The 13,254-nt window shown below is 37.6% G+C and overlaps 1 protein-coding gene across 1 annotated transcript; it reads left to right on the forward strand.

Moving 5' to 3' along the window:
- Nucleotides 1–9,858: 9,858 nt before the first annotated feature.
- CCDC179 (coiled-coil domain containing 179) lies at nt 9,859–11,434 on the forward strand. The gene is made up of 3 exons (XM_057749332.1): nt 9,859–9,903; nt 10,457–10,501; nt 11,291–11,434. The coding sequence occupies exons 1-3, from the start codon at nt 9,859–9,861 to the stop codon at nt 11,432–11,434; spliced, it is 234 nt and encodes a 77-aa protein (XP_057605315.1).
- The last annotated feature ends 1,820 nt before the right edge of the window (nt 11,435–13,254 follow it).

Below are 13,254 nucleotides of genomic sequence, written 5' to 3' on the forward strand. Positions count from 1 at the left end.
ATTTTGTGGTGTCAGTTCTACATAAAGGTAGGAATGAGGAGCTTTGCAAGGGTTTTATTATTTAATCAGCAGTGTAATTTAATGTTATGACAAATAAGTTAAAGTATCAATATAATGATCACTGACTTTTTGTTGTTGTTGATCACTGACATTTTTATTTGTCATACAATAGATGCTTGAAAGACAATACTTTATAAGAAACAACATTGCATTTAATTTTTTTGTTTTTGTAAAAAAGTGAAGTCATCATATCTGTCAGGGTAAAGTGAGATATTTCCCACACTGGTTTTGCAGTTCCTGGTACCCGAAAAATGTCTTCTGTGGAATACTGATCCAACTCTTAATGTTCCTATGATTGTATAAAGAATCAGAAGAGAAGTTCGTATTTATTTCTGTGATGTTCAATACTCAGTGCAGTTTTGATAGACATTTGTATTTCTTCCAATCTTTACTGGAGTAAAACTGCTTTACAATGTTGTGCCAGTTTCCGCTGTACATCAAAGTGAATCAACTGTATTTATACATATATTCCCATATCCCCTCCCTCTTGACCCTCCCTCCCACCCTCCCTATCCCAGCCCTCTAGGTCATCACCAAGCATCAAGTTGATCTCCCTGTGCTATGCAGCAGCTTCTCACTAGCCATCTATTCTACATTTAGTAGTGTATATGTGTCAATGCTATTTTCTCACTTCATCCCAGCTTCCCCTTCCCGCTCTGTGTCCTCAAGTCCGTTCTCTACATCTGAGTCTTTATTTTTGCCCTGCCACTAGGTTCATCAGTACTGTTTTTTTAGATTTCATATATGTGTGTTAGCACATGTGTGTTTTTTTTGGCTTACTTCACTCTGTATGACAGACCCTAGGTCCATCCACCTCACTTCAAATAACTTAATTTCATCCTTTTTTTTAGCTGAGTAATATTCCACTGTGTATATATGCCATATCTTCTTTATCCATTCATCTGTTGATGGACATTTAGGTTGCTTCCATGTCCTGGCTATTGTAAATAGTGCTGCAATGAACATTGTGGTACATGCATTTTTTTGAATTATGGTTTTCTCAGGGTATACGCCCAGTAGTGGAATTGCTGGGTCATATGGTAGTTCTATTTTTAGTTTTTTAAGGAAACTCCACACTGTTCTCCATAGTTGCTGTATCAATTTAGATTCCCATCAACAGTGTGGGAGGGTTTCCTTTTCTCCACACCTTCTCCAGCATTTATTGTTTCTAGATTTTTTGATAACGGCCATTCTGACTGGTGTGAGGTGGTACCTCATTGAGGTTTTGATTTGCATTGCTCTAATGATTAGTGATGTTGAGCATCTTTTCATGTGTCTGTTGGCCATCTCTATGTCTTCTTTGGAGACATGTCTATTTAAGTCTTCCACCCATTTTTGGATTGGGTTAGTTTTTTTTTTTTTTTTTTTTTTTTTTTGAGCTGCATGAGCTGCTTATATATTTTGGAGGTTAATCCTTTGTCAGTTGCTTTGTTGACAAATATTTTCCCCGATTCTGAGGGTTCTTTTTTTGCCTTGTTTATGGTTTCTTTCACTGTGAAAAAAGCTTTTAAGTTTCATTGGTCCCATTTGTTTATTTTTTCCATTACTCTAGAAGGTGGATCAAAAAGGATCTTGCTGTGATTTATGTCATAGAGTGTTCTGCCTATGTTTTCCTCTAAGAGTTTTACAGTGTCTGGCCTTACATTTAGATCTTTAACCCATTTTGAGTTTACTTTTGTGTATGGTGCTAGGGCATGTTCTAATTTCATTCTTTTACATGTAGCTGTCCAGTTTTCCCAGCACCACTTATTGAAAGGGGCTGTCTTTCTCCATTATATTTTCTTGCCTCCTTTATCAAAGGTAAGGTGACCATATGTGTGTGGGTTTATCTCTGGGCTCTCTATCCTGTTCCATTGACCTATATTTCTGTTTTTGTGCCAGTACCATACTGTCTTGATTACTGTAGCCTTATAGTATAATCTGAAGTCAGGGACCCTGATTCCTCCAGCTCCATTTTTCCTTCTCAAGATTGCTTTGGCTATTCTGGGCCTTTTCTGTTTCCATACAAATTGTAAGCTTTCATGTTCTAGTTCTGTGAAAAATGCCATTGGTAATTTGATAGGGATTGCACTGAATCTGTGGATTGCTTTGGGTAGTATAGTCATTTTCACAGTGTTGATTCTTCCAATCCATCTGTTTGTATTGTCTTTGATTTCTTTTATCAGTGTCTTCTAGTTTTGTGCATACAGGTCTTTTGCCTCCTTAGGTAGGTTTAAAGATTTAAGACAAGATGGAATCAGATTCTTAAAATTATTGTGTCTTAATGTCTTTATTTTTCTTATGTAACAAATAGATCTGTGCGCTATTTGGATATATTTTCAAATCTCCAATTCTATACTATGTGTTTTTATTTGTGTTCTCAAAATATCAGTTTGGTATAGAAAATTACATGATAGTCAAAACTAGAGAATACATGAAGGAAGAGACTTGTAATCCCCATGAATATGAATACAATTTTCTGTTATTACACAGGATGACAGTTTTAGCACTTTCATCTTTCCCATCCCACCTTCCCCATGATTTGAGATTTTAGGACTTTTAAGTACTTAACAGGAGCTCTCTCCATCTGTAAAACTTAACTGTTAATTAATTTTGTTCTAAAATTAAATTGCATTGTGCTTTTTTCCAATGACTATGTCAACTGAAAGATAAGCACACAATATGACAGCTACGAGTTGAGTTTTATTCAGTGTCTTACCGAGAGCTGTAGCCTGAGAGATGTAGCCTGAGAGACAGCAACAGAAGTTTTTTTCTCAGTCTGTGAAGGTCACCCATGTTGGGGAGAGAATCATTAAAGTTTTGCTGTGAAAGTTGATCACATCAGCATGACAGTTCTTTTTTGTGTTGTTGATGCTCTGAAGATCCAGAATACGCTTATGTGTGAAGATCTGCTTTTTAGGATCAAGCAAGAACAAAGGATCCTATAACTTAGACCTCCATAAATCAGAAAATAAATGAGAAACTGAGAAAAGCCAGTCCCTACATGTTTCTCTAGGCTGACTGTATGTAATGAAAAGCAGTGATTTGAGAGATAAGAAAATGTTTTGCAATGTTAAATTAATCAAACAAGAAGGCCGTTAGGTGGATGAAGCTCTAATGCCACCGTAGCCTATGTAAGCAACCCAAAATCTAAGCTTGAAAATATATCAAGTTTACAAAATCAAGAGGCTAATGACAACCACTCTCAAACAGCCAACTAGGCTTTAAGTTATAGACAATCAAATAATCTTTCTTTGCTTCTGCATTTTCTCTATATAAGTCTAGCCCCTGGCTTCTGTTAGCCAGGGCTCCTAAACACCTCTGGTCTGGCACTGGCCCGTTCAAATCAATTCCTTGAATAAACTGATAAAAATTTCAATATGCCTCAGTTTATAATTTAACAGCACCATCCTTTGAAGTGTGTGTGTGTGTGTGTGTGTGCACGCAGGTGCATGTGTGTCTGATGATTTAATAGTAAGACTGGGTTCTTTCTGGTAAGGAATTGTGTTTGCAGTCCTTTCCAAACATTTTAAATTGTAATATACAATTGATAAAAAGTAAAGCAGTACAATTAAGAAGGAAAAAGATCATTTAGGAGGGCAAATATCCCCAAGGTTCTTTTTTTTTAACTTGACCATTTAAACATTTAGAGAGATACTGTAATAACCAAACATTTACTTGCAATATTTAACTTATGAATTTTCTTATACATCTGTGTATAAAACCACATTATATAAAAATATATTAGTTTAGAAATATTGCTTATTTCCATACCCACATTTCATTAAACAGTTTTATTCAACCTCTTCCTATGCATTTTCAACATCACTGCCTAATTGTCACAAGAAACTTTTTTTGAGCAGTTTTTCAACAACTTTCATTTTCACTTCCATCTCAGTACCTCAAAATACAGCACTTTTAAAACTCTAGTTTGATCTATTACATGTTACTGGAAATTTATCCAAAGCCTAAGTACTCTTTCACATAACGTTAGAATAGTTGTTTATTCTTTTCAGTTTTCCTTTGTGTGTGTATTAAAAATCTCCAAAATAGAGCTACTGATTTATTGTTAGTTTTTAAAATGATTTTTTAAAAACCTTGTTTACAAGATTTTCAGAACTACCAAATATGAAGCTGCACTTCAAAAGATAATCACTAAATTTCTTTGTGTTTTTATTGATTTGGCTAGGTGACCTCAATAAGTATCCAAAGCTGGAATCCATTAATGCCAATTTCTAGCTAATGCATTTTCCTGGAAAACTTTGTTTTTCAAAATAAAGTTATTGAGAAAGAGCTCTGAAATAGACTTCATAATAGATTTTCTGACATAAGGTAACTCATTCTTTCTTACCTTACATTGGGGCAGGCGTAAGAGGAGCTGAGAATCAGCAAAGGTGAAGAGACTGAACTGCAGAGCAAGTGCAAAACAACTTAGGAGAAAGTTTAACTGGATGGAAGCAGGGTCCATGGTGTGTCACCTCCCGAAAGCTCTAGAAGTTGGAGAGTTGAGTGGAGAAAGGCGCCGAGAAACGGTGAGAAAAGGAGCAGTCACCATTGGTTTGGGGTCTTCCAGTTGATTTACTTCCTTTTTTCTAACCTCAATTCTCAATTCCATCTATCTTCGTTTAACCTCACCTTTTAAAATTGCTGCATGTCACCCAGGCTAATGTAATGGTGACTCCTTATAGGGTCCCTCCCTGGCTATAGAGCATGCCATGTGGATTTTGACTTCCCTCTTATCTCTCCTTTGTTCACTCATTAGCTACACAAAGGTAAATTAGGAGAAGGTCCATGCCAGCCTCTGACTTCCCGTGCCTTGTGGAATTTCTCTAGTCCAAGCCCTTTATCTCCTCTCCTGTAAGTGCTTGTTCTGCCAGGCCCAAGATTCATTCAGCACCATCACCAGCTAGCAGCTCACTAACTCTGCCAGCTCATTCCTGTGCCCAGCCTCAATCAAGAGACCTGACTCATCTGCTTGTCCAGAAGGAATTCAGAGACCAGAAACAGTGACATATGATCTGTGTCATACCAAAAGGGATGTGTGATTAAAAGTGCCATAAAGAAACTGTCAAAGAATTTCTCACAATTAATAATGACAAAAGATGCCACTTGTTACTTCCAGCACTATAACTGCAGCAGCTGCTTAACTGCTTTCCTTGCAATGGCCCAGTGACCTAGAGACACATTAAGTGCGACCCTAGCTCTACACCACAGAGGAGAGAAGCTACAGCTCTAGGTGGTGGAAAGAACAAGCAGGTCCTTGTGAGATGAAGGAGAAACAGGTGACACTAACCCCTACCAGGGCTAGGTTAAGATATATGTAATTCAAAATTAAAAGGCAAAATTATCTGTGGTAGGTTAACAATTGTTCTCAAAGATATGCCCATGTCCTAATCCTTGAAACCTAATGAATGATCCCTTATTTGGAAAAGGGGTCTTTGCAGATGTGATTAAATTAAGGATTTTGAGATGAGACTATCCTGGGTAATCCACAAATATCTTTATAAGAAGCAGAGAGATTAGACACACATAGAAGAGAAAGATGTGTGAAGATGAAAATAAAGATTGGGATGATGTGGCTTCAAGCAAATGAATGCAGGCAGCCACTAGAAGCTGGAAAAGCCAAGAAACAGATTCTACCCTAGAGCTCCTGGAGAGAGTAAAGCCCTGCTGACACCTTGATTTCAGACTTCTGGCCTCCAGAATAAACATCTATTGTTCTAAGCCACCAAGTTTGTGGTAATTTGTTACAGCAGCCATAGAAAACTAATATACTAATCCACGAAATAAATATAAAACAGTCTAACAAAAATGCTGTGGTTTTTTCCTCCCTAGTTTAACTCCTTTATTGATTTCTTTATGCAATATTAACTCTAGAATTTCATCTAAGTCAATTTCTAAGTTAGGGAGAAGTTTACTGAACAAGCTTCCATATGGACTAGTAGTGTAAAGCACATCCAAATTCCAATAATATATTTCAAAAAGTATTTCACGATACTGATGTGGACAAGATGGATATAATCTGATCTAGCAGATATCAAATTTGAGTGAATTTACAACTGAATAAACAATTATACCAAAAGGTACTGGTAAATATTTACTGAAGAAACTTTAGTGCAGCTTTCTGTGCTGAGATGCAGAGCGTTCTCCTCAGCTCTGTTCCACACAAGATTTTCATCACAAATTTGAATGATAACATGCTGATCTAGTCAGCAGATGACATGGAGCAGCTATGCTATAAAGAACAAAAAAAGACTCGTGAGAATGAAATGATAGGTTGAATTTTAAAAGATGTAACTTGATATAGACACATTAAAAGTCTCTAACCCAGATTTCACAATTTAACTGCACAGGTACAGAAAACGAAAAATATGCTATAAACTCCATACATAAAACAATAATAAAAAATGATATTAAATGCTACTGTGTCCCAGAGGTTTGATGATAGATAGAGAGATGATAGATAGAAAGATATTTCTCACAAACTTTGTAGGGTAGGCTCAAGACAACCTGTACAACTTGCAGGTCCTAGTGCCAAATGAAAATGCAGAGCCACTTGCTTAAAAATTAAGAATTTTAAGACAACAAGAGCAGAGCATCAATCTTTCTAAGTGTGCCTCCCGGTGTGATTACACAGATTGTATACGAATGGAGTCAGCCCTACGTTGGTATGATTTTACATGGTACCCATTCATATATGAATCTGCTTTGTTTAGTACTAAAACTCCAGCACAAGGCACAGAGTCTGGAACAGAAGAGGCATTCAGTAGATATAGACATTTGTAGAATGAAAGAATGCCCAGAAAGAAAGAGTGATGAATCTGTCAACATCTTATTTACTAAGTAGACAAAAAGCATTTTATCCTGGAAGGCGAACAGACTTTAAGTGTAAGAAAAATTTTCAATGTTTAAAAAAACTCAGGATCTAAAAATGTTTTACTCCCTCAAAGTTATTTTTAAAAATAAAGTCATAGGAAAATTCTAAGCATATGAATTAGACAATATTCTCCTATGTACCTTGGAAACTAGTTTCAAATCAAAAAAGTTATATTAAAATCAAAGCAAATAAGTAAAGTTTCTTAATGTCCCAAAATAGATTCCTGTTGGAAACCAAGAAAACAAACTAACAAAACAGAAAATCTGTGAATAACAGTACAAGATAGATCAACCTTGACATTCCATTTGTATTTCTGCATAAGTTGTTTCATTTATGTGGAAAAGCTTACAGGTTAATTTTTTAAGAACTTGCACTGTATTTGTATAATCTCACAAAGTAAAATCGAATTATGGAAATATCAAACATGAGAAGCTTTTAAAAAAATGTGAATGAAATATTTAAATGTTTCTGTAAATTCAATTGCTAAATAACCAAGTTTTGAAATAGTAGGGATGATAGAAAAGAAAGCCAAAGAGACACAAACCTGAAATGATTTCATTTGCAAAAAGTGAAAGAAAATACTTAATATTTAAACTAAGGAGAACCATGTAGATACTCTATTGGATAAATCTTATCCTGTTTTACAAGATATAGATATAGCATTGATTAGTGTAATGTTACTTTAACTGATTTCATCAGTATATATTTATCAAATACCCAGAGAAAGATAATAAAAATACCAGCTGCAGTGCAGAAACACTCTAACAAGCTAATCTTATTTGCGTTATTAAACAGCCACTTAAGATACAAAACAAAGATCAGCAAATTTTGCTTAGACAGAAAATGAGACAAATAATTCCATGCTGGAAAAGTCTGATTTAAATATTGATATTAAAGGAGTTATTAATATAATTTATGACATTGTGAGGTCATGCTTTAAGTAATATAAGATAATATTTAGATATCCAGAAATAACTACTGTCTTTAATCTAGAATCCTCCACATGTAAGTGAGAGAGATTATAGATGGCACAATGAAAAGAGGTCCCACAAGTAACAAATTAGACAAACGTATAATATATACCCTTTTGGAAATTCATAATCACTTTAGCATGTTATAGGTTTTGAGTAGTCCTATAGTAAAGATACGTATTTAACTTTGTTTAACCCATAATGTCCAAAACTTATTTGAACTCAGTACCCATTTTTAGGTAGGAGGGAAGTGCGGCTTGTTTACTTGTTTTTTTCATGGAAAATTACAAAAACTTTGGGATGGTGGTATTTCCTGGGGTTTACTTTGAGAATTGCAGCTCTGTACCAATCAAACATGAATAAGCAGGAATATTGATTCTGCTTACATTTAGTATTCAGTAGTTTTCATAATTTATGTTACAGTTAAATTGCATTTTTTTGCAAAGGCAATTTTTATGCAAATATACTGTCCAGAATCAGAAAGTTAATATTCTTGCCCCTTTACTCTTGGCCATATCACACTTTGAGATTTGTGTCTGGTGCAGGACATTGGCTGACTGTAGTGTGATACAGGTTCTCAGTATGGATAGTGGGGAGATTTGAAACCATTCTCAAAGATGTATAGCTGAAGGACTGCAAAGCGATTTAGGGTATGATGGTTGCTGTGCCACTTATTGACCTGTTGTCTTTCAGCTCTAAACTCACTCTTCCATATTCTGCTTTGTGAAGCCAGGGCTGGGACTCTGCATATTTTATTTCTCTTTAGAAATAAAAGAGCTGGAAATTTAGCCAGCTGGAGTCCTTGTAGATTTAGCCAATAGTGGGTGCGGGAGGAAGATTGGAAAGCAGGTGGAGTGGAGAAGGATCAGACTCAGACCTGTTCTCTTGCTCTCAGGGTCACTCTAGCATTGACACTTCACCTGGCAGTAGCAATCGATCCCAGCAGCAGTTATTCTCAGGTTCTAAACTCTTTCTGCATGCCCAGAATTGGTTTTATTGTGCAGTCTGGGCTTTTAAAAGCAGTTGGTGGCATAGCACAGTATCAAGAGCACAGGCTCTGGAGACAGACTGTGGATTTAAATCCCATCTCACTCTCCAACTGTATAACCTTGGACAAGTTATTAAACATGCTAGTCCCTTGTTTCCCAGCAGACAATCATCACACATTTACCCTCTTGGGATGCTATAAGGAGTTAATGAGTTAATATGCTGAGCATAAGCTCTATAGAAGTGTTGGCCACTATCAGTGTGTAAAGCAAGAATTGTCCTACTTCTGCCAAAAGTGATGGGGAGATGGTGGATTCAGATTTTAATAGAGGGAAGAATGTTTGAAGGAAATGCTGAAGAGTACAAAAAAGAAAGAGCTAGTGCAACATAAAAGCAGTGGTGAGGACTCAGGTTAAGTTGGAAGTCGTGAATATGTGCAACCATCTTCAAGATTCTTGCCCTCAACCCCCACGCTCTTTCAGCCCAGTTATTGATCTGAAGACAGGTCGTTGGATGGATCCAACTGGAAACTGTGAGGCAAGAACAATGAGGCAATAGAATTGAGAATCCCGAGGATAGGCTAAAGTGAGGGACCATGGAATCTAAACTAAATGTATTAAGAAGGGAAGGGGACTCCCTGGAGAGATAGGAGAGAGATTTGGACCGGAAAAGATAGAAAATTGATGTTATGTGGGTGTCTGAGCAAGAGAACCAGAAGATAGGGGATTGTGGTGACTGGACATCCCTAATTCCACAGATGCTCCGCGAGGCTAGGGACTTCACCTTCCCTGCACTGGGATTGGAACACCGCTAAGTGCACTGGGATTGGAACACGGCTAAGGGAAAGGGCGGGGCCCACCGCAGGATAAAGAGAATTGTGATGGGACCGGGCGGGGCTCGCGGGCAGTAGGTGGCGCGCTGGCGAGGACTTGGCGGGGGCGGGGATCCAGCAGCGGGCGCGGAGGCGCTGCGAGGCTCTGCAGCATGTGTCTGTGCTGTGGGGAGGACGATGCTGTCCAAGTCAACCCCGTGAGTCCTCCCGGGCCCTCAACGCCGCCTCTGCCGCCCCGGCCCGGCCTCCCCGCTAGGCGGCCGCCTCGGCCACTCGCACTGCTGGCCTTTACACGAGGGTTGGTGCTTTGGGGTTGGGAAATCCCGGGTGAAGGAGGCAGACTAGATCCTGGGCGTCAGGACCCACCTGGAGGAGGAAAAGCCCCACCCCGCGCCTTCTGGGGGCCAGGCACGTACAGTCATCTGTTTGTTGAATGACTTATTGACCCAGCATGACAACATTCAGTACCAACAGAAACATGAATTTTTGGATTTCTTGTACACCCTTTCCTTCCAGAATAAATCTCAGTAGTCCCTGTAATATGGTTCACAGCAGATTTTTTCTCATAATAGTATCTCATCTTCCACCCCAGTGTTTACTTTGGTGTTCTTATTCTGATCCAGCCTCTTGCAGTTGAGATAATTAGCATTTATTACATAAGTAGAAAACAGTAGCATAGCCTTCCTATAATAATAGCTGATTTTTCTGTTTGTTCATGATTTTTATTTTTTAATTTTACGTGTTATGTAGGAAGGCTCAAAATGGCATCATCCTTCAGACGTCACTGAAAGGCAGGTAATGTTTAAATAAATAATTCTGGTTATTTCAAAGGTGTGATTTTATCTTGTTTCTTTACGTGTGGTTTTCCCCGATATGACAGAAGTTTTATTAACTAGACACTTCTGTGTTATCTTTCTTGAGACTCTAGAATCTTGTGACTAGTATCAGAATGAGTCTTAACTAGGATAACTTAAGTGGTTTATATTCTCCTTTTTTAATGTAACATGTGATGCACACACAAGGATATATGTAGCATACATAATTTTAAAGCAGGGTAACAAAATATACCTCCAATTTAAGAAAACACATGAGTATCCTTGGACTCCCCTAGGGGCTGCTTCCCTATTCCACCTCCCTATGTCTCTTCCAGAGGTAACCACTATCTTGACTTTTATTTTTATAAATCAGATCTTTTTCTTTAACAGTTTATCACCTACGTGCTTCTAAAAGGATATTGTTTGTTTTTCTTGGTTTTGAACTTTATAACCATAGAATCACACAAAATTCATTGTATGATTTATTCTTCCCTTTTAATGTTGTTTTCTATTTGTCCATGTTGTGCACAGTGAGGCAGAAATCAAGAGTAAATAGTTTCATTTAAAAACTCTACTGAGGCTCCAAAGTGTTTTCTTCATCTATAAATCAGCATATGCAAAAAGTATTTTTTTCTACTTCTGTGTAGCTGTGAAAGCCGTATGCACTGATTGTGTTTATCTATTTTTATGAACAGAAAGCAAAACTGTTGTCAGCATGCTATGTTATTTACACTGTAAAAAGTTTTCTTTCCTTTTAATTTTCCCAAAGTCCACAGATAAACGTGTTGAACGTATGCAAAACCTAAGGAAACAGAAGAGGAAATTTAGTAAGCGGTTTTCAAGGCCTGCCCCTGTTCCAGAACCAGGACTTCTAGTAAGTGTAGAGGCGCCACTGAAATTAACAGATCCTTAAATGCAAAAGACATCCTTTTTTTTTTTTTTTTTTTTCATTTTTGTAACACTCTAAAATATTTTTTTCCCCTTTCCTTTGAGAAATCAGTAACTGTAATCTGGGAAGGTAGCTTAAAACTCCTCCAATCAAATTCTTATCTGTTATTTAAATCTCCTTTGTAGTTATCTCCTGGAGATGATGTGGTTTAATGGAAAGAGTGTGATCTTTGAAATCTCAGTGTTCTGGATTCCAGTTTTTCCTTTGCATATATTATCTGACTACCTAAAGTTATTCATTTAAATCTTCTGGATTGTATTATTTGGGGAATAAATCACAAAATCTCCTGCCAAATAGTTTTTCAGCCTAGGCTTGAACACTTGGCAACATCAGAAAACTCTACACCAAACCCAGCTTATTCCATCTTTGCATACCTTTGACATGGGTTTAAAAGTTCTTCCATATACCACGTTATACTGCCTCCATGAGCCTTTTACATGTGGTACCAATTATATGTCTAACAGCCAGTCATAAATCCAATAGCCCTTCTACTGGAAAGTCCTTCAGATATTTGAAGAAAACTTACCTCCCTTCATATGCAGACTTTTCTTCAGGGTGAAAATCCCCCAATTTCCTCATCCATTCCACTTTCACCTTAGTAGTGAGCCCTTGCCTTATTCAGGCAGTCTCCAGGATCAGGATTATATTTCATTACAGAGAGATTTGTGAAAAGTTATATTTCTGATCATAAGGATTTTTTTTCTGCTGGTTTTCTTACAGTTTTTTTTTATTAATGTATTTATTTATTTATTGGCTGCATTGGGTTTTTGTTGCTGCTCAAGGGCTTTCTCTAGTTGCAGTGAGTGGGGGCTACTCTTAATTGCAGTGGGCAGGCTTCTCATTGCCGTGGCTTCTCTTGTTGTGGAGCATGGGCCCTAGGCACGTGGGCTTCAGTAGTTGTGGCACTCGGGCTCAGTAGTTGTGGCTCGTGGGCTCTAGAGAGCAGGCTCAGTAGTTGTGGCACACGGGCTTAGTTGCTCGGAGGCATGTGGGATCTTCCTGCACCAGGGATCAAACCCGTGTTCTGTGCATTGGCAGGTGGATTCTTAACCATTGCACCACCAGGGAAGACCTTGGTTTTCTTTTTGAAAGAAAATATTTTATAAGCCCAACTAATGAATAGCTATGTCAGTTAGGAATTTCTAACTTCAGCTTCTTATGAGAGAAACTCAACTGCAATGGTTTAACCAAATAGGAGTATTTTTTCCTCCAAAGGAGAACTCCTGACCTAGGCAGTCTAGGATTGATATGGTGGTTTCAAAAGTCACTGAAGAAGTCTCAGGTTCCTGCTGTCTTTTTGATCCTTCACACTTTTCACTTTTATTCTCATGATCTCAGAAAAGCTTCTACATAGGTAGAGATTGTGTCCACATTCCAAGAGAAAAAGTTACAGGACAAAGGGCAAAAAGTATATACCTGCTGAATCAGTTCTTTTTGATCAGGAAAGTAGCCTCTTTATATGCATGTATGTATTATCTTGCTTGTGGTGATGGTTCCATGGGTGTACGTGTGTCAAAACATTTAAACATGTACACTTCAAATAAATATGTGCAGTTTAGTGCATGTCAACTACACTTCAATAAAGCTGATAGACACTCCCACACACACAAACATACATTTTCTACACTATTAACAGTATCATACAGGAGACTTTTTTACTGCCCTAAAAATCTCCTGTGAACTACACATTTATCCCTCCTCTCTTCCCTCACCCCTCTCAAGCCCCTGGCAATCACTGATCTTTTTGCTACCTCTATAATTTCACTTTTTCCAGCATGTCGTAT

Source organism: Hippopotamus amphibius, chromosome 9 (assembly GCF_030028045.1).
Source record: "Hippopotamus amphibius kiboko isolate mHipAmp2 chromosome 9, mHipAmp2.hap2, whole genome shotgun sequence".
Classification (NCBI taxonomy): Eukaryota; Metazoa; Chordata; class Mammalia; order Artiodactyla; family Hippopotamidae; genus Hippopotamus; species Hippopotamus amphibius.